The sequence below is a fragment of the Conger conger genome, chromosome 12 (genome assembly GCF_963514075.1).
Source record: "Conger conger chromosome 12, fConCon1.1, whole genome shotgun sequence".
In the NCBI taxonomy this organism is placed as follows: domain Eukaryota; kingdom Metazoa; phylum Chordata; class Actinopteri; order Anguilliformes; family Congridae; genus Conger; species Conger conger.
Window position 1 is genome coordinate 7,777,382 of NC_083771.1, and position 21,590 is coordinate 7,798,971.

Here is a 21,590-nt window from a genome sequence, read left to right on the forward strand (position 1 = left end):
AATAGGTAAGTAGGAGGGACCTTATCTCAGGGTCTTGTGGAAAGTGACATCCCACAGGCATCCCATGACGGGGTGGCCTGTAGCGTAGTCGTCAAGGTAAATGTAACGTAGTCGTCAAGGTAAATGTAACGTAGTGGTTAAGGTAAATGACTGGGACACGCAAGGTCGGTGGTTCGATCCCCGGTGTAGCCGCAATAAGATCCACACAGCCGTTGGACCCTTGAGCAAGGCCCTTAACCCTGCATTGCTCCAGGGGAGGATTGTCTCCTGTTTAGTCTAATCAACTGTGCATCGCTCTGGATAAGAGTGTCTGCCAAATGCCAATAATGTAATGTAATGGATCAGTGTTGGGACCACTGCTCTTCCTCGTTTACAAAAACTACCTTGACAGTGACATTGAAAATACTTTTGTTGAATTTCCAGATGTAACTGGGAGGTTTAGGTAACAGTTTGGAATCTAGTAAAGTAATCCAAGAAGATTTAAACCAAATCTAGAAGTTGGCGGAAACCTGGCAGATTGAATTCAGTATAACGAATTGTGGGAAATAGAAACATAAGGCAGAATTTTATGGGTGGTACAAAATTTGAATGTGCTCAAGTCAGAAAGTTGCCATCAAGTTGGAGACCAGGGGGTTGATCAAGGCCTTTCAGGTTCTCATCAATTTTATGTTATGATAGTCATTGTTTAATAAAAGCCAAAAGAGATAAACCCAGTAACTCACTCAACACTGACAGCAGCTAAATAAAAATATTATGAATACATACCAGGATGGTATAAAATGTTTTTTTAATGATGGTGCAGACGTTATATCCGTGAAAAGTAATAGCTCAATCCCAATGTAATCCAATTTCCAATATGTTGATGTAATCCAGTCAAAACACTGAATCATTTTCCACTGCTGTTGTATCCCCGGAAAGAGTATTTGAATTTTGTGTCTTTTTAAACCTGAGGAAAACAAAATGGGGGTAAAAAAAAATTAGTTAAATAATTACTCTCCAAATATTCAGAATATTTTATAACCATCCTCTCCCATCCTCTCCCATTTTCATCCTGGACACAGGAACCATTAGGTCAACACACATCTCAGAAAGTGAGAACAGCTGAGGGAGCAGATGCTGTAAAATGTGGCTGCCTTACCTTTGAATCGTCTGCATGTGATCGAGGGTCTCAGGGAGAGGCATACCGTAGGTTTCAGGAAGTAGGAGGCTAAGCAACCCTCCCAAAACACAGAGGCCCCCCATTAATATGTACGGCAAGGACTTGGAATAGGTTCCTGCATAACGGAAGAAAAGGTGGAGTTTCCCACTGTCAGGCAAATAAACTTCAGCATTCAGAACACAAATCATTAACAAATTAAAATGGAACAAGGTTTTATCTCTTATTCTTTGATGAGTGGGGTCACCCCTTGTTCAATACTAATGAATGAACAACTGAAACCATGTGAGGAAAAGGTGGACAGCAGGGAATATCAGTCTCACAATAGAGGAGGACCAACATGTCTGACAAGAGAAGAACACGGAAGAAAAGGAGAAAGTGGAATGCTTATTTAAAGGTTAACACTGGCAGAAAGACAGGCACTGGTGAAAGAAGAAACACTGACAGAAAGTGTGGAGCTGGTATCAAGGCTCACTAACCCAGATAGAGGAAGTAGGGGGCAGCAATGCTGCCCAGCCGAGCAGCCATGGAGCAGGTGCCCACCGCGGTGTTCCTCAGGACTGTGGGGTACAGCTCCGCCGTGAAGGGATACACGATAGTGAAAGCCACTGAGAATCCAAATTTCCCCATCATCTCCAGTGCAATAGATACCAATTTCAAATCTGTCACATAAAGAGAGATGCCAGAACAGAACAATCCAAAATATTGAGACAACAATGGAGTGTGGTTTGTTTGGACACGGTTCGCACAAACAATACTGCGAGTAACATAAACATATTCTGCTTGAATTTTATTTTTTTACTTCATGAAGTTGTTTAAGTACTGTTAGCCTTTAAAGACCTGCCACAGCAATGTTGCTGCAATAATAAATGTTTGGCCAGTAGGGGGCACTGTTCCATGGAAAATGCCTCATGGCGAGACTGACTAACCTCTTGGTATGAGCAGAGTAAACAGTGGTAGCACTCCACCGAGGAACAACGTAGCAAAGAGGCACAATCTCCTTGAGCACGAGCGAAGTAAGGGCCAGGACAGAATGATGCCCGGGACCTCGACAGCCGCAGAGAGGAAACAGTTCAGGAAGGGGTTACCATGCAGATTGGAGGAGTTCAATGATAAGGCAAAGTACCCAATGGAGACTGCAATCCTGAAAAGATGGGGGGTGGGGGGTAGGGGGATTTTAACAGTTGTTAAAAGGGCAGTTCATCCAAAAATTGAATTAAGTTATGTTTACCCTTACCAGGAGTACTATTTATCATCCAGATAGTTTGATGTCTTGTCTCTTTCCAAATATAATCATATGTCAATCCTCATGGTGTTATTATGGATGCTCATTGAAAACAAATTTCTGTCAAAGTATGCCAACTGTGTATGTCCGTACAAAGTCACTACTGAAGCAGGCCAATATTCTGGTTAAACTGTTAAAACTATTTGAACCAGTGTTTGAAAACAACATTGACATTACATTACATTATATTACAGGCATTTAGTAGACGCTTTCATCCAGAGCGATGTACAACGAAGTGCAAATCAAACACAGAGCCACTCTTTCGTAGTCCAAAGAGCATTCCGGGGAAAGCTGAGTAGCTGGCCAAAAATTGGTCCAAGAGAATCTATTAAACTAAGGGAGTTTAGTGATTTCCTCATCTCCTGCAAGAATGCAATGCCCCATGTACAAGGTCTAAAGATTTTAGATGATTGTGAAGAAAATCAAAAGCTACTACAGAAACTTCCTGACTGGGCAACAACCAGATGGAACCGGTATGTCACTAAAGCACTGGATGAAGGGAAGCCATATCCAGGTTTCAAGGAATTCTCAGACTTCGTGGCAGAGGAGGCACACGTTGCATGCAATCCAATTTCCTCCCTTCATGCACTAAAATATTCAGATGAAAAACTTGGGAGGGAACAGAAGTGCCTCAAAGCCAGCGCCCTGGTGACGTCAACCATGGTGTCTCAAAAAACAAAACCCACAACAAAGAACTCAAGTGCATCAGAACGTGACAAGGGTTCCAAAACCAGTCCTCTGGCCACTCAAAATAAAAGGCAAATAGAATGTATCTGTTGTCAACAAGATAACTTCATATATAAATGTGAAAAATTTGCAGCAATGCCTCTGGAGGAAAAGAAACAATTTGTCTTTAACAACAACATGTGCTTTGGTTGCCTCAGAGTCGGCCATGTCTCTAAAAACTGTCGAAACAGAGCCACTTGCAATATTTGCAAGTGGAGCCATCCCTCTCCGCTTCATGAAGAACGTCATAAAGAAGAAAGAGCAGCAGCACCACCAACTGAGGAAAAAGCTTCCACTCTCAGCGTGAGAGTGGACAACAGTGATCGTACTTCAATGATTGTTCTGGTGTGGCTCTCTTGTGCAACAAAAAACAACCCAGAAACCTTGGTGTATGCATTACTGGACACACAGAGCAGTAATACATTTATTGACCAAGAAGTGTGTAGAAAAATGCAAGCAGACACAGAACCTGTAAAATTGAAGTTGTCAACAATGACTGACAGGGGTTCAATAGTCAACTGTCAAAGAGTGGTGGGACTAAAAGTGAGAGGGTACCTTTCACAAGAGTGCATTGAGTTACCACCAGTGTACACTCGAGAATACATCCCACTGGATCAAAATAGCATTCCCACTTGTGAAACAGCGAAAGAGTGGAGCCACCTTCGCAGGATAACAGAAGAGATGCCAGATCTATTGAACTGTCCTGTAGGACTCCTAATTGGCTATGATTGCGCAAGGGCCCTGAAACCAAAAGAGGTGATATCAGGGGAAGAGTATGATCCATACGGAGTCAAGACTGATTTAGGCTGGAGTATAGTGGGATCCAAAACACCTCGTACTAGTTCAAGGCACGTCACAGGGTTTTGTCATCGCGTCTCTGTGAAAGAGCTTCCGCCTATTACACCTGCCTCTGTGATTAAGGCATTGGAAACAGATTTTCTGGACACAAACCCAAGAGAAAGGAACATATCCCAAGAAGATATTCGGTTTCTACAGCTACTGAATGGGAAAGTTCAACACAATGAGAAAGGACTGGAAAGAGCGTCCACAGCTTCCGAACAACAAGCAGCTCGCTATAGCCCGATTGAAACACCTCAAAAGAAAACTAGAGAAAAGTCCCAAGTACAAAGAGGACTATGTGAAATTCATCAACAGTGTCTTCAAAGATGGTGATGCAGAAGAAGTAAAGATCTCACCGAAAGAGGGCAATACATGGTACATTCCACACCACAGGGTGTACCATCCTAGGAAGCCAGAAAAAATCAGTCGTATTTGACTGCTCCGCCAGATACCTTGACACCTCTCTAAATGATCACCTACTCACAGGACCTGACTTAAGTAATGCTCTGACTGGGGTGCTGTGTAGATTTCGTGAGCACCAAATTGCAATCATTTGCGATGTGGAAAAGATGTTTCACCGCTTCCATGTTAGCCCAGAAGATAGGGATTTCATGAGGTTCCTGTGGTGGGAAAATGGGAACACAGAAATAGAGCCCAAGGAATATTGCATGCGAGTGCACATCTTTGGAGCCACATCCTCTCCAGGATGTGCCAACTATGGCATGAAATATCTGGCCAGTAAATATGAAAGGGACTACCCACTGGCAGCGAGCTTCATTCGAAAGAATTTCTACGTGGATGATGGGCTTATCAGCGTAGAAACAGTCGAGAAAGCCAAGCAGCTAGTCAAAGAAGCACAAGAAATGTGTGCGAAGGGAAAGCTACGCTTGCACAAATTTGTGTCCAACAGCAGAGAAGTCTTGGATGCGATTCCAGAGAGTGAATGTGCCAGCGTTGTGAAGGATGTAGATCTGAACTACAACGAGCTTCCAATGCAGAGTGTACTGGGGGTAAAGTGGAACATAGAGACAGATGCGTTCTCATTCAATGTTATCCTTAATGAAAAGGCAGCCACACGATGAGGAATCCTATCAACAGTCGCCAGCGTGTATGACCCATTAGGATTTCTCTCTCCCTACATCTTGAATGGGAAAAGACTGCTTCAAGAGATGTGCAAGCGGGGAGTTAGTTGGGATGATCCTCTCCCTCCTGAACTACAGCCAAAATGGGAAACATGGCTCCATGACTTGGAGAATCTACATAAAATCTAAATACCAAGATGCTTCATTCCTAAGAACCATGGCACAATCCAAAACATTGAGCTGCATCATTTCTCAGATGCTAGCAATAACGGTTATGGGCAATGCTCATACATCAGGATTGTTGCTGATGAACAAGTGCATTGTGCACTGGTCATGGGCAAGGCCAGAGAGGCACCCATAAATGTTGTCACCATACCACGCCTCGAGCTCACTGCAGCTACAGTCTCCGCTGCGGTAAGCAACACTCTTAGAGAAGAGCTCGAACTGAAAATAGATCGGGAGTTTTTCTGGACAGATTCACAGGTAGTGCTCGGGTATATCAAGAACGAAGCCCGGCGCTGTCATGTGTTTGTCGCTAACCGTGTCCAGAGAATCAGAGAGACAACAGATCCAAGTCAATGGTTCTACGTCGAAACAAGTCAAAATCCTGCAGACCATGCATCTAGGGGTCTCACGGTGGCAGAGCTCATGGATTCAAATTGGCTCATAGGACCTAAGTTCTTATGGGAACGAGAGATTGTCACAAACCAAAAATCCCCAGAGCTTCTTGTAGGGGACCCAGAGGTAAAAGTCCTGAAAACAGAAGCCTCTGAAACAGACAGCTTCCTCAAAAGGTTGTCAAGATTCTCAGATTGGAATACAGCCCTCAACGTTACCGCTCGGATTCAAAGACTGGCACATAAAGACCGGTCAGGGCCTATTAGTGTAGAGGAAAGAAGACTAGCCGCTCTTGCGCTCATCAAGGCAGCACAAAGAGAAGCCTTTGAGGAAGAGCTGAAATGGCTTAGTCACAAATCTGATAAACTGCCAAAAAGCCACAAGATACACCAACTTGATCCCATCCTTGAAAATGGTCTGCTCAGGGTTGGAGGGCGGTTGAGAAGATCTTCCGCATCACTTGAGTTGAAACATCCAGTGATCCTTCTTAAGGAAGCTATCGTCACACAACTCATACTCGATCACTGTCACAAGAAAACTCAGCACCAAGGCCGAGGGCAAACGTTGAACGAACTCAGGGCCAGCGGATATTGGATAGTAGAAATGTTGGAGGATCTCACGACTGACGCCTTTTTAAATGCTTTGAGATGCTTCATAGCAATCAGAGGAGCGGTAAGACAGATCCGATCTGACCAAGGGACGAATTTCGTCGGGGAAAGGAATGAGCTAGAGAAAGGTCTTAGGGAACTAGACAAAGAGAGGATCTCTACCTATCTTGCAAGAAAACAATGTGACTTCTTTATGAATGTTCCTGACGCAAGCCACATGGGAGGTGTTTGGGAGCGCCAAATACAGACAGTAAGGAGCGTGATGAGCTCTGTCCTGGCACAAGCTACTGGAAGACTAGATGACACCTCATTGAGAACATTCTTTTAAGAGGCTATGTCGATCATGAATAATCGTCCGCTCACCACAAACACAATCAGTGACCCCAAGAGTGTTGAACCTTTAACACCTAACCATTTACTCACAATGAAGACCTCTGTGTCTCTTCCGCCTCCTGGAAAGTTTGTTAGAGAAGATTTGTATGCCAGGAAAAGGTGGCGGAGAGTGCAATACCTGACAGAGCAATTCTGGAGCAGATGGCGTAAAGAATACCTGGCCAATGTGAGCCTCAGACAACGGTGGCATACACCCAGAAGAAATGTAGAAGTAGGGGATGTAGTAGTTGTCAAGGAGGACAATGTTCCTAGAAATGAGTGGAAACTAGCCAGAGTCGTTGAGACAAGCGAAGATCATGATGGTCTAGTGAGAAAAGTTAAAATCCAAGTAGGGCAAAGTAACCTAGGAAAGAAAGGTGAACGCCTGACGCAACCATCCTTTCTTGATCAAAAACTAGTGGTTCTAGTGGAGAATAGTTCCTAAACTATCATTAAAATAGTACCAAAAGATGGATGTCTAAATGTTTATGTTAAGGTTAATTGACAGCTTATGGTAAAATTACAAGATTTAATCATTCTGTTCACATAAATCTTTGTAATTTTGGTGGCAGTGTAGCTGTCCCCTGACTTTCTGATTATTTGAAGTGCAGAGTAATATGGAGAGAATTGAATGATTATTGTGATTGGTGTTGTGCAATCATTTTGTTCGTAATGTTTGGAAAATATAAGGTTTGGTTTCTTGTGATCTTGTGTAGTAGCGACACCTACTGTTCAAATGTGTAAGTTCCTTTGCATAGACAGCATACTGTGGTCACGTTAGTCAGTTGCGTTAATTGGAGTACTGTGGATTGGTCGGAACATTTGAGAACGGCAGAGGTGTTTGAACTGTTGGGAGCTGCACAAGGAAGGTTGTTTTGTAAATGAAAAGCAAGAGAACAGAAGAGCAAAGACGAGAGGGTGTGAAAGTGAATGTAACTACTCCTTGAGTTTGGTCACAAGGCGCACACGTTTTTCAAGGTGTTTGCCGACGAAAGAAGACAATAAAACTTCAGACGTGAACATCAGTCGATACGTGGGTGTCTGTGCTAGAGAAAAGGACCTTTGGGAGCAGTTATAGAGACAAGTGTGACGAGGACAGTTTGGTTCCTAGCATGACCATATAGATAAAACTTGAACCCTTGAAGAATACATCAACTTACCAACTAGCATACCACGGTTGGCAGCTAGAATACCCAGAGTACAACAATACTATATATAAAACTATATATAAGTTCCATTATAATCTATGGCATGCACAAAGCTAAAGACACTTCGCCCAAGAATATTGGCATGTTTCGTTGAGACTTATAAAATTATAAAATATGAAATATACAGTAGGCCTATGTTATGGGTAGCTTTACTTCATTTTTGCTGCATTGAGGCTTTAGACATCAGTTTCAACTTTTGCAAATAAATAAGGGTTACACAACAGCAAATCTTTTGCTGCATTTTTAGCTATTTATTAGTCCAGGGTTTCGTGACACTCACCACACAAAGCTCAGCATGATCGTAATCCAGCGGATGTTCTTGGACTTCACAAGATCACCGACGTTGTGACGGCTCAATTTTTCTGTCTTGTTTTCTGTCTACAGTAACACGTGTCACAACAAATGCGATTAATTTAACCCATTTCAGACTCCCAAAACAAATTGTCAACTATCCAAAATATATTTATTATCACATGGAGATAGTGAGGTTCGAACGGACATATCAGTGTTCAACACTTCTTTTGCCCATAACTGATTATGGCATTCATGGCATTCATTCAAGTTTTGACAGACACGTGTGTGATTATTTAGCAGGGCTTGTGTTCAGCAGCCTATTTTAAGTTTGGTCGCTAGCTGTCTCTGACAGAAACCATGGCAAAGCACACAGCTGCTGGCAAAGATGGCACTTGATCGAGATGTGATGGATTGGCCACTGATGCATGGAGGCCCATATTCATGTTGACGTAAGGGATGAGTGAAATTCTCAGCTTGTGTGAGGCCCTGAGCATAGATGTGGACAGGGGAGTGCAAAATTGCCCCAATTTGAGTTTAACACTTGAGTGATATCCCAATGAAAACTGCTGATTACTTCTCTTTACAATGGAAAAAAGCCATTGATGGAGCTTCTGGAGATGTCAGGCCATAAAGCAGGTTGAGAAACAAGTCTAAAAAAGACATACCCCAACGCTGCATAGATTCACTGTCACTCATCTTTTTTCAGTTTTCATGGACATTGGTCCCCGTAATGTCCTTGGAGACATTAGTCTGGGACCAAAAGCTTGATGACCAAAATGCTCATTAAAATGTGAACAACGCTGTGACTGGATAGTACAGGCAGTTCCAACTGTGGAGAATTAGCAGGACCTGGAGAGGCTGAAAGATGACCTCTGGAGCTGTGACTCTGTTCTTCCTGGCAGCGGCTCTCAAAATGGCCTCCGCCTCCTCCACCCGGCCCTGAGAGAGAAGCCATCGAGGGGACTCCGGGATCAACCTGTCCCAACATAAATGCTGTCAGTTCCACACATCAAGTAGTGAATACTCAAATGATAGCCAATACCCACCTGAATGGCAATTGTATCATGCACCTACTTCCAAAGAGGGAGATAGAAAACTCCTGGGACATTGATGGCAATCAGCAGCATTCTCCAGTCTCTGATGAAGAAGGCTGCCAGCGGAAGCAACATGTAGCCGATGGCAAAGAAAATGGAGATACCCACAGTGGAGTATATGGTCCGAAGACATGGAGTCAAAATTTCTGCTCCTTTAGACAATATATATAGGGAACAGGAAGTCAATTTCAGAGAAAACTGCAGACTGTAGGATTAATATAAAACATTATGAAAGAATACCTGAATAATCACCACTGTCCCACATGATCCCGTGAGCAAGTACACTTACCTGTGAAGCACTGTAACTATTTTATGCATTGGAGGCTATACTGTCCTATTAAACCTGGCATGAATACCATTCAGATTTGAGTGTATGATCAAACCTGCAATCTTCTGTGGCATTTATCAAAGTTGTATGCACACACTTCCATTGATAAATAGTGTACACAAGCCCACAATACAAAAAACAAAAAATCGCAACCACTTTTTAATCACCTATTTGGACTTACAAATATACACTGATGAGCCAAAACATTATGAAACATGGGGCGGCCTGTAGAGTAGTGGTTAAGGTCCATGACTGGGACCCACAAGGTCAGTGGTTCGATCCCCAGTGTAGCTGCACAGCCGTTAACCCTGCATTGCTCCAGGGGAGTATTGTCTACTGCTTAGTCTAATCAACTGTGTCTGCCAAATGCCATTAATGTAATGTAATGTTATGACCACCTGTCTCATATGCTGTGGTCCTCCATGGAGGACTCTCCAAGACCTCTGAAGGTGCTTGGTATCTGGCACCAAGTCGTTAGCAGCAGATCCTTTAAGTCCTGTAGGTAGCGAGGTGGAGCCGCCATGGATCGAGCTTGTTGTTCCAGCACATTCCACAGATGCTTGATTGGATTGAGATTTGAGATCTGGGGATTTTTTAATAGCCTTCATTGCCCTTGGACATCGATGAGCCTCGGGTGCCCAAGTCCTGTTGCCAGTTTGTGGTTTGTCCCTCCTGGGACCACTGCCAGTGAGTACTCACCAATGCTGACCGGGAGCACCCTTTTCAAAGTCGCTCATGTCTTTACGCCTGCCCATTTCTCCCACATCCAACTCCTCGACTACTGGAACCAACTTACTGTGTAATATATCCCAAACCTTGACATGCGCTGTTGTTACCAGATAATCAGCGTTTTTCACTTCATCTGTGAGTGGTCATAATGTTTTGGCTCTTCGGTGTGTTCATTGTAAGGTGTTCAGCCAAGTAGTGGTGGATGAGTGCCAGATGGTCCCAAAAAAAAAATATATATATTTTTTTAAATTGCACTTATGATGACTGTATGTTTAGAACAGCACTTCATGTGTATTTTACTAGTTATGGATGTGTTGCTTTAACCTATGCACTTGTAAGTCGCTTTGGATTAAAAGTGTCTGCCAAATGACTAAAATGTAAATGTAAATGTAGTAGGAGAAGCTGACCAGTAAAACTGGGCCTTCAAAACTGGAGAAAATAATGGAGGGGGTCATGAAAAAAAGTTGTTGACAAAATAACTATCAGATGGCAAAATGTCACAATTACTTTTTTTTGCAATTAACATACCGCATATTGAAGAACAACAACACAGACTCATAATTACCTAGGACAAATGCTATCAAAAAGGTATTAAGTCCACCCATTCCAACAAAAAAGAAAAGAGCGGAGAACATAAACCAGGATGTGGACAAAATCAGGATGAATGTGAACAAAGTGTGAAGTCCAATTGTTCCAAACAGAACAATTTTCCTCCCAAACCTAGGAGAAAGACATAAAACAGTCTGTGAAAGAAAGCTCCCCGTACCTATTTTTAAGTATTCTCTCTATTCATTGGTTAGATAGTTTGACAGTTAAAAAGGCTCCTTCTTGTTTTCATATCTGAATTAATTCCATATAGTCTAACAGGCATTACTGGTTTTTCTATAATGTCTGTAGGATTCCATGTGAAACTAAATTTGAACATTCAAAAATGTACCTGCTTCATTGGAACACACTGAAAACAATTTATTTAAAGATCTATGGCATAAAATAATTTTTCGTGTTTTAAAGGTGAATATGCTGCATAGTATGCCTCTAAACTAACATGAAATAAGATGTTTAGCTACAAACTGAGACCAGCCTGTTTTTATTTTACCTGTCAGACAGCTGCCCAGAAATAAATGATCCACCTAAGATGCCAAAGAAGCATGTGGAGGTGATCACGGGGACCTTCCAAGCATCACTACATACCAGATCCCACTGAGGACAGAGCACATATTTACTGGACAAGTTAGACTTTCACAAGTTAAAATACAGTATGTACATGCTGTTATACTTTTAATTTCATGGTCATACTTTACAATAAGGTTCATAAATTGGCTACACGCATGATAGCTTAGAGATGACAATTGAACGTGGGAGGGGGTGGAAGGAGATGGAGAAGTTGGAGGTGACCTCAGTCCAGCGCCAGACTCTGTTGGGATTAACCACACAGGCTGTACAGGCTGCAGCCTAGGGCCAAGGCAACCATCGATCTCAGTTACCGATGATGTTGTTTGGTTGACTAGTTTTATTGTTGTCATGATCCTGATTTGTGTCTGTTAGTTTATTTGGTATTTTTGCAAATGGATTATTTTTCATATTCATGTCTGGTTTTCTGTTCACATTCATTAGTCTTTCCACCCGTCTTCCACTGTGATGTCTGTGTCTGAATGTTTTCTTATCCCGAATCACTCTCCTGTCTGCGTGCTTCACTATTCGGGTGGTTTCGGAATTTTCCGGTTTCCCACCCACGATTCCTTCTGTTTCGCTTTTCTTGCTTCCTGCTTTCTCTCCATTTCAGGGTTTCACTAATATACTAATCCCAACTAACATATCATTTGCATGGCTGTCAACTCTCACGCTTTCGGTGTGAGACACACGCATTTGCATGTGCGTGTGAAAACAGGCTAATGCGTGTGTCTCACGCCGAAAGCGTGAAAGTTGGCAACTATGCATTTGTACATTACTAATTATATTAACACACTAACATGTTCGTCGAACTAACAAACTAACATTCACTAGTTTTGGGTATTTGTAATTTAATCACGAAACCAAGACTAACTCTACCTCTACTTCAAAACTGCTCTATAACTCCACCTCCCTGTTCTATCCCTAAATTGCTTGCCTTGATTCAGCGAAATGTTCGCACCTGCTCTCCCCTATCACTACGTTCCTTAACTCTGCAATCGTCTACTCCCTAGTCCGGAGCCGTTTGTATTACATGTGTGCCTTTGTGAATCGAGTCCGCATTTTCGTTTCCCCCTCGTTATTGTATTATTGGCCGTTCATGTTTCTCACCTGATGTTCATGTGTTACACCGCCCTCACTCCCATGCCCCGCCTAGGTTGTCTCATTTATACATGTCCTTCGCAGTTGCAATTCGCTAGTTCGTCCTATCATGTTTTTGAGTCCCGAGCCCTGATATTCGTTTACCCTTGTTCTAGCCTCCTTGTTCCAGAGCCCTTGCGGCATTCTGTCGGGTTGGTTTTTGTTTTCTGCTTTCTTGTTTGACCCCTGCCTGTTTTTTGAGCACGCTTTTGTACTTTCGCCTGTTTGGACTGACCACCTGGTTTTTGAACTTGTGATTACCCTGTCTGCCCCTTAATCTGCCTTAATTAAAACCTGCTATTTTTTTCAACACCCCTGAGTCTGCTATTGGTTTCTTTTTTTATACATACACATTGACACGCATTCGCCTGCCCAAATTATTTTAAAACTCCTAACAACGATGTTGCCGCATTAACAGTAGCCTACCCGCAGAGGAGATGGATACCCAGTCAGATAATGGGCTTACTAAAAGCGCAGAAGAGATGGACGCTGCAGCGAAGATCTCACTGGTGTCTACAGAAGGCTTTACCGCTAGTGAATTGCCACTTGGCCAACCCACCAAAACAGATTAACTTCTCCGTAGTAGACTAGTTATGCAACTACGTATGTAACTTAATTAGTTCATACCAATTCATGAAACCTTATTGTAAAGTGTTACCCATTTAATGAATGAAACCCCTGTGCTGGCAATATTCATAATTTTTTTGGGTAATATTGAAAACTGGACCATTGTGTAAAGTAAACTATCTTGCCTTTTTAAATATGTTGCTGTCATATTTTATGTGCATTACTGCAATTAAAGTAGGCTAAGTGTTCTGTTCATCCAGTGTAATCTTAATTATTATGCAATCTGTATGACGATCCTACCCAACTCCTTCTGAAATGGTCCTGTCCCGCCTGGACTATTGCTATTCTCTGCTGGCTGGCCTTCCAGCATCTGCCATCAGACCCCTACAACTGATCCAGAATGCTGCAGCCCGTCTGGTATTCAATATGCCCAGACATTCACATGTCACCCCCCCTGCTCAGCAACCTCCACTGGCTGCCTGTTATGGCTCGCATCAAATTTAAAACTTTGGTGCTCGCGTACCAGGCAGTTAAGGGATCATCCCCTTTATATATTCAATCACTTATCAAGACCTATACACCAGCAAGACCCCTCCGTTCTGCCACTTCGTGCCGTTTGGCGCCTCCCCCTCGCCACACCTGCACTTCTCGCTCGTGACTGCTGTCTGTCCTGGTCCCACGGTGGTGGAATGACCTCCCGGTGGATGTCAGAACGGCAGAGTCTCTGACCTCCTTCAAGCGCAGACTGAAGACCCATCTCTTCAGACTACACCTTTCCCTCCCCAACTCATAATCACCGTGATTAGCCTTATATATGCCATAGACTGTAATGGCACTTATATAGTTGTATAGATATTGTTGTTTTTTTATTAGCAATTGTATTGTTGTACTCAGGGTATTCTAGCTGCCAACTGTGGTATGCTAGCTTGGAAGTTGATGTATTCTTCAAGGGTTCCGATTATATCTGTATGGTTACACTAGGACTCGGAACTGTCCTCTTCGCACTTGTGTTTGATCCGCACTTCGTTGTACGTCGCTCTGGATAAGAGCGTCAGCTAAATGCCATGTAATGTAATGTAATGAAATGAAATATTCCAGCCTCTTCAGTCGCGTGTATGTACTTACCTCGGACACTATGGTTGAAACGTAAATTGATTTGTCGTATTCCCACCCATCCTTACAGCTTTCTTGCTCTATTTCAGTAACATTCACGTCAATTCCAGGCACGGATCTATTGTCCGAAAGACGTTGTATTACGTCCAGTTTGTAACGGGTGCATTTGTTGTATCGCATCACTCCTTTGTCTTCTTCCAGTGGAATAGAATAGTTTATCCATTCCGCGCTAATATTGGCATTTGATGGTATCGCGCAGTGGTGAGCTGGCGTGTCAGCGAGGAAGACGATGGAAAACAGTGACAACCCGTTTGGTATTGCGCTTATACAGAGGAGTAACATAATCCGTTTTTGAAAAGATCCCCATTCTCCCAGAAATGTGGTCACGTCGTCATAGTCTGAAGCTTGCATGGTAAACACAAATGATTGCAGCCAAAACAGATAATACAGGCTACTAACTTCAACTGCTGCTTTTAAAAACAGTAAAAGCTAAATATTTTAATCCGAGGGCGTTTCCTGTCAAGCGGCATATTTACCCCCTTGCAAGAAATAATTCACGTGATCATATTATTGCTGAATGATGTGGACCGAAAAAGTATGATTTACATCAGGTTAAAGTGCACAGGCATTCAAGCAATTTACGTGGCTGGATTTTTGCTAACCAAATTCTAGATGAAGATAGACTGAGGTGCTTCCATTCGAAAGGCATATCAGTTTTTCTAATGAGTGCACTACTTAATTCAACAGTTGTTTATTATATTTATACATACAAACTGATACACATTACAGCAAAATGTGATGGTAAAATGCATCCAAATGCCCCTTCCCATCCAAATGTATTCATTTTGAAAATGATTGAAATAACGAAAACTGTGATTACACCTGTTTACCTAATATTCTGTCTGAAAACTGCTATTACGATATAAGTAATAGCAGTTACCCCTCACATTTGGATTGATACCCAGATAAGCGGCCACAGCTGCCACAGCAGGATTGAATAAACTATGAACTTAATTTCAGGATTATCATTATTTTTATTAAGCATTTTGGAAAGGCTAATTGATTACACATTCATTATCTTTTTAGGCAGAACATTATGATTGTTGGTTAAGAGTAAAGCACTTGAAATTTACTCCCCATTCTGATTTAATTTGTTTATACATTATTTTCAAGAAGCATTTCTTCAAAAGTATTCATAGGGAATTGTATAAGAAATGAAATCATGATGACAAAAATGAGTAGTGCAGGACTGTGGTCATGTTTGGTGCCCCAAAATGATGGATTTGATCTTTTAAAGAACTGAGCTGCACAGAAAATAAGACAAATACAATTCAACTGGGGTTTTAGGGCATCCACATGTTAGCAGGGGGATCTTAAAGTGGGTGTTTTGATTTACATGTGTTTTTACCAAACATACTTCGATTAAATAAAATCAAAGTATCTCGTTTGGATCGTCTATAGCCGGGCTTATAAAAAAAAGACAATGTTCTTTTTACCCCATCAGGGAAGAAGGCTCGCACCTTTGATCTGGAGGCTATCTTTGAGCAGACCCGGAGAACAGCAATCGAAAGGAGCAATAGAGCGTTAGGTGAGTGAGATTCTATGCATTTGAGCACAGTGTGTGTGTGTGTGTGTGTGTGTGTTTGTGTGTTTGAGTGTGAGTGTAGTTAACAAAATTGTGTGTGTTTGTGTGTGTTTGTGCGTGTGCGCGAGTGTCTATGTGTGTGAGTGTGGTTATAGTTAACACAGTTGTGTGTGTATGTGTGTGAGTGTGGTTATAGTTAACACAGTTGTGTGTGTGTGTGTGTGTGTGTGTGTAGTTAACACAGTTGTGTGTTGCCTAGAGGAAAGACGACAGGATGAAGCCCAGCAGAAGGAAGCAGGGAGTTCTCAGAAGAGCAAAGTCAGACCGGTAGCTGCATCCACCTGCAGGGACAAACCTGCAGCAAAAACCTCAAGGTAAATCATTTAAATGTGCTTCAACACGGACAGTTAACGCCAGGATATAGGCTGCTTGTACAGGTTGTGAAACCTGGAAGTGAAATGGACAAGGTTGTTTTCAAGATTTTGAGATGAAAGAAAGCAAACACCCTTTCATGAAGGCTTTGTAGGTGGTTTGGTACTTTGCATGTAAAAAAAAAGGTCCTTACTCACCTTGATAGAAGTTATGCAGTCGACTGCAGCCTGTTTCAGGCATATGTTCAAATCTCCATTATCCTGAATTGAGCAGAAATGCAGAAATTATTATTTGCATTCTGAGTTGGGGAAAAAGGTTGATTGCCTTGATAGAACTTGAATGTAAAACCTTATAAGGTAAATGTAAAACCTGGGCGACCGGTTAAGATACATGATTGGGACACACAAGATCAGTGGTCCCCGGTGTAGCCACAATAACATCCGCCCCTTGAGCAAGGCCCTTAACCGTGCATTACTCCAGGGGAGGATTGTCTCCTGCTTAGTCTAATCAACTGTACGTCTGTCTGGATAAGAGCTTCTGCCAAATGCCAGTAATGTATAATAGCCCTTCAGGTTTTTCTACCCAAATAGTTGTCCTCACAAACATGTATTTTCTTCTCCTCAGAAAATAGGATTTTTCTGCCAAGATAAATGTCCTCACAAAAAGGGGTTTTTCTGCGCAGATAACAGTGTCCTCACAAAATGGCCGCATTGCAGTTGGAGAATAGCCACTGACGTCCTGTCTTCCTGCAGGCCGCAGGAGAGTAGCAGCAGTGGGGACAGCAGCGATAGTGGTTCTGATTCCGACTCCAGCTCCGACCTCATTGGCCCCCCCATCCCCTCCAAGCTTGCTACCCACGGAGACCCCGACGACATTGTGGGGCCCCCACTTCCTCCGGGGTACAGAGGCAGTTTGGCGGACGATGATGATGACGAGGAAGACATGCAGGACGAAGACAATGACGTATGCGTGGTTTGGTATCGTCCTGGCTAAATGTTACGAACTGGTTCATTCATAACATTCATAAACTATACATTCAAACTTTAAATGCTTGAAGTGCAGGTCTATGGCATGCTTTGATATAGCAGATTTGGTGGTTCTTGTTCACATGATTAATATGTGCTTGTTGACTTTGCATAAATGTTAAATGAAATGCATTGGTTCTACCATTGTATTGTAAGCCAAGTTTACATCATGGCAGGGCCGCGAGGCATGATTCTTGGTGCCCATATTGGTGGCCATTTTGTTTAGTTTTTTTGTTCCTGGGTTCAATTGCTGTACGCCATTTGTATTTATTACTGTGCATTCTGGGTATTGAAGTAAAGTTTACAAGCCCATCGATGTTCTCTTTTTTTCCTTTCTCACAGAACCCAGTCAAAAGAATTCCAGACACGCATGAAATCACACTGCAGCATGGCACAAAAACGGTAAGACATCCTTTCATACTGTAAAAGCCATGCCAGGAGATTCAGTCATTGACTCCAGGGAATCATTAGCTACAAAACCTGTTTGCATGTTCTGTAATGTTTACCTTTATCAGAATGTTTACCTGTGACGGAATGTTTAATGTTTACCTTTATCAGAATGTTTACCTGTGTCCGAATTATTCATGTTTACCTTTGTCAGAATGTATACCTGAGATGGAATGTTTACCTGTGGCTGAATGTTGAATGTTTACCTGAGATGGAATGTTTACCTCTCACCTGTGACACTCAGGTATCCGCTCTGGGCTTGGACCCCTCGGGTGCTCGGCTGGTTACCGGGGGATACGACTATGATGTGAGATTTTGGGACTTTGCCGGGATGGATGCTGCTCTGCAGGCCTTTCCATCCCTGCAGCCCTGTGAGTGGTACGTTCAGTTATGTATTTTTCAATATTATCTAAATATTTTTTCTGTATCTATTAGCAAGACTCCATGTGTCACACCCTTTGTTAGTTTGTTTCTTTGCAAGTGTTGGTTTAGCTTAGCTATGTATTGGTAGCTGCATCTCTTTCAGGTTAGCTAGTTGGCCGCACAATTACGTACTTGATAGCTGCATGTTGAAAGTTAAATGATTAAAAGAGCCATTTCTCTCTAAGATGAAATTGTCGATCCAAGTTTTTGCTTTTCTTGATTATTTATTTCTGCAAAATTGGCAATGACCGAAATATTGTTCCATTTAAGTTTCTCCAGTACAATTGTACACGGTGGTCTCTCTATAGTTCTGCTGTAAATGGCAGCTTCTCTCTCTCTCTCTGATCTCCCTACAGCCACCAGATAAAGTCCCTGCAGTACAGCGTCACGGGCGATGTCATCCTGGTGGTTGCAGGCAGTGCTCAGGCTAAGGTCCTTGACCGGGATGGCTTCCCGGTTCTGGAGTGCGTGAAGGGGGATCAGTACATCGTGGACATGGCCAACACGAAGGTACGGTCATCGCCAAGAGGGTCCCTTTCACCCATAGAAGAGTAGGACCAGGGGGGCAATGTCGTATCGCAAACCTCTCTTGATATTATCTGAGGATTCGACCTGACGACATCGGAACCAATCGGATAACACGCTGGACAGACATCTTCCTTTCTGGAAAATAATTTGTCAGTATTTCTAAATGGCATTTTGTAAAACTTAGTTATTTGGCATACAGCTTTTTTCATAATGCATGGAAACTACGAGCACTCTTGTTCCTTCCCAGTGGCCTTTGCGATGGGTCATTGGTTTTCCACCAAGAGGAACAATTTAGAGGCGGGATGCACCAGTGAAATGTTCTTGAAATGGAGACAGAGCGAGTGATATTTGGTCCCAGAATGACAACGCTCGCTCTGTTTGTTGTCTAGACTTCATTGAAACAAACGTGTTCTATAGATTTATTTCTTGTCATTCGGCTGTTCATTTGCTAATGTTGCTTCATGTTTGGATTGGGTGTAAGTCAAGACCTGTTATAACAGTAGTGACCAGTACTTCCGCATTTGAATGTGTAGTTAGGAACATTGAAATGACATTTTTCTGGTCTTACAGCTTAAATGGTTAATATGTGTTCTGTTGCTTTATTCTCTGACATATTTCCATTGCCAGTGAAACGCTATTGAAGTGAGACATTTTTCTGACCCCTGAAACAGGGTCACACTGCAATGTTGAACAGTGGCTGCTGGCATCCAAAGATCAAGGAAGAGTTCCTGACGTGCTCAAACGATGGGTGTGTAAGAAGTCATACCCATGTAATCACCATGCATGAATATAATCCCACAATGAGTGCTAATAAGTGCTATTACCAGGCATGTCCTCAAAGTGGCACGGAGACGAAAATGAAATTCATGATTCAATTGGCACTTTATCATTTCATTTTCATGTTTTTCATTGCGTTTATTGCACCGTTCCACAGCCAGGCACTTATTCATGTATGTTTAAACCCCTCCGCTCCCCTCAGTACGGTGCGTACCTGGGACCTGAACTCGGAGAAGAAGCACAAGTCCGTGTTCAAGCCCCGCTCCCTGCAGGGTAAGAGGGTCACCCCCACCTGCTGCTCCTACAGCCGGGACGGAAAGCTCATTGCGGCCAGTCGTAACTGTGATATTCCACAGAGTATCTGAACTGGAAGAGGTAGAGACAGAGACAGACATGGGTAGAGCAGTACACCAGTACAGCCAGGAGGGGGCGTTTGGCTCTGAACCGGAGAATAGGCCCATGGACACTCACAGAGGCCCCGAGGATGACACGACTGACCTTCCTGAGCCAGAGGGTGAGTCCAAAACTCTGCCTTCCAGGCGTGTTTAGACTGTTGGTATAACAGCATAACAAACATATTTATCTGAAAAAACACAAGGCTGCAATTTGTGCTGTCTTTGCGGCTTCCTCTCCCTGATATGGAAAATGTATCTTGTTAAAGTCGAGGTTTACACAGATGAGTCACTTCAGCATAACAGGCAATTTGCTGGCATCAGATTAACCAGCAGGGGTCGCCTAACAGCTGGGCCTCATCTTGCAACAGCGACCCCCAATGGCTGATGCGGGACCTGCAAGTGCACATGGTCATGATTTGTTTTGACAAAGATTTTTTAATGCTATTTTATTTGCTCGCTGTTATTTTATATCTGTGAAACACCTTGGTTTTTTATTTGCAATAAGTGCTAAATGTTTACGTTTATTGCTTGCTCTGCTCTTATTCTCCTTAGCTACTATCAATTTCTCAATTCATTAGTGGCCCACTTGACTCCAATAGGACACCAAATTATATTTTAATTATACCAAATTATAAAATAAGTCCTATTCGTTTTTATTTAATTCATTAAATTCTGGTTTGAGACATTCTGACTTAAGCTTCAGGTATTCTGCTATGCCTCAAGGACCGTACATGAAATATTGATTGCAAGGATTTGAATGGCATTAATCCTTCTAGGTTCTTTCATTCCAGCAATCGCTTAAAATGTGCTGTTGTCAATGGATAAAACTGTGCACATTTAGTCAGTGACATTGAAAAGGCAATACTGATCTTCTATGAATTGTAATGTTACATTTGATATGTGGTGAAAATACATGTGGAAATGAGTCAGGCCTGTGTGTAGTTGCGCTTTAATGGTGGAGCCCGTGGCGGTGGCTGGAGGCCTCCACTGCCGATGTTCTCCTGGTCCGGCAGGGTTTGTAACGCTGTGGTCCTGTAGGTGAGAGCAGGAGAGAGGACGCTGTGTACACTTCAGGCTCCGCCTCCTGCATCTCAGTCCAGATCAAGACCGTCTCCCGGGGGCCGAGGCCTGCCCATGAGCAGGTATGACTCAGCCGGGGACCGTCAACTCCGGCCCTCAAATCCAAATCCAGCCCGGGTTTTCTTATCTCCCGGGTAATTACTGCTAAGGATTGGCCGGACAGTCTTCACACCTGACTCCCAGGGTTGCTGATCCCTGCAGTTGGCCCAACTCCAAATTAAAAACTCTTCAGTAGTAATGGACCAGTTTTTAATAATTTGAAGAGTCGGTTCTGTAATGTTTTGGAATGTTTTTTTCAAAATTCTAATGTTTGTATTTCTACATTCTAATTTGATCAATTCTATAATTGCTTTCAGTTGCCAGTAGCTATTGTTACTACAGCATTATAACGTCCAGTAAAGAAGATTCTAATCACATATTTGTAATACCCTCACACCGTCAAGGGCCATGTCTAATATTAACTGAGCTACATTTAAGTTGTTGAATAAGGAAGAAGTGCAGCCCCTTGCATTTAGGTCTGTTCCCCTTTTTGCATTCATGTTCACAGACACTGACCCTGGCGGATCTGGTGTCGGACAGAGAGGAGACCGAGGGAGATTCATCTCAGTTCAGTGCTTTTCGTTTTTCA

General features: G+C 42.7%; 2 protein-coding genes across 3 annotated transcripts; one reads left to right on the forward strand and one right to left on the reverse strand.

Moving 5' to 3' along the window:
• Window positions 1–517: 517 nt before the first annotated feature.
• Window positions 518–14,741, reverse strand: LOC133142168 (organic cation/carnitine transporter 2-like). 2 transcript variants are annotated; one of them, XM_061263215.1, is made up of 10 exons: window positions 14,343–14,741; window positions 11,437–11,540; window positions 10,906–11,060; window positions 9,264–9,435; window positions 9,039–9,165; window positions 8,176–8,273; window positions 2,086–2,300; window positions 1,636–1,818; window positions 1,139–1,274; window positions 518–946 (listed from the first exon to the last, which is right to left on the reverse strand). In XM_061263215.1, exons 1-10 carry the CDS (start codon window positions 14,739–14,741, stop codon window positions 874–876), a joined length of 1,662 nt encoding a protein of 553 aa, XP_061119199.1. In that variant the 3' UTR covers window positions 518–873. The 2 variants fall into 2 exon arrangements, with proteins under 2 accessions (XP_061119199.1, XP_061119200.1); XM_061263216.1 differs by lacking the exons at window positions 10,906–11,060; window positions 11,437–11,540 and having other exon boundaries at window positions 14,343–14,429.
• Window positions 14,742–16,189: 1,448 nt separating this feature from the next.
• Window positions 16,190–21,030, forward strand: LOC133141460 (WD repeat-containing protein 70-like). The gene is made up of 8 exons (XM_061262033.1): window positions 16,190–16,242; window positions 17,040–17,250; window positions 17,655–17,714; window positions 18,004–18,137; window positions 18,539–18,692; window positions 19,382–19,458; window positions 19,690–19,823; window positions 20,921–21,030. Exons 1-8 carry the CDS (start codon window positions 16,190–16,192, stop codon window positions 21,028–21,030), a joined length of 933 nt encoding a protein of 310 aa, XP_061118017.1.
• The last annotated feature ends 560 nt before the right edge of the window (window positions 21,031–21,590 follow it).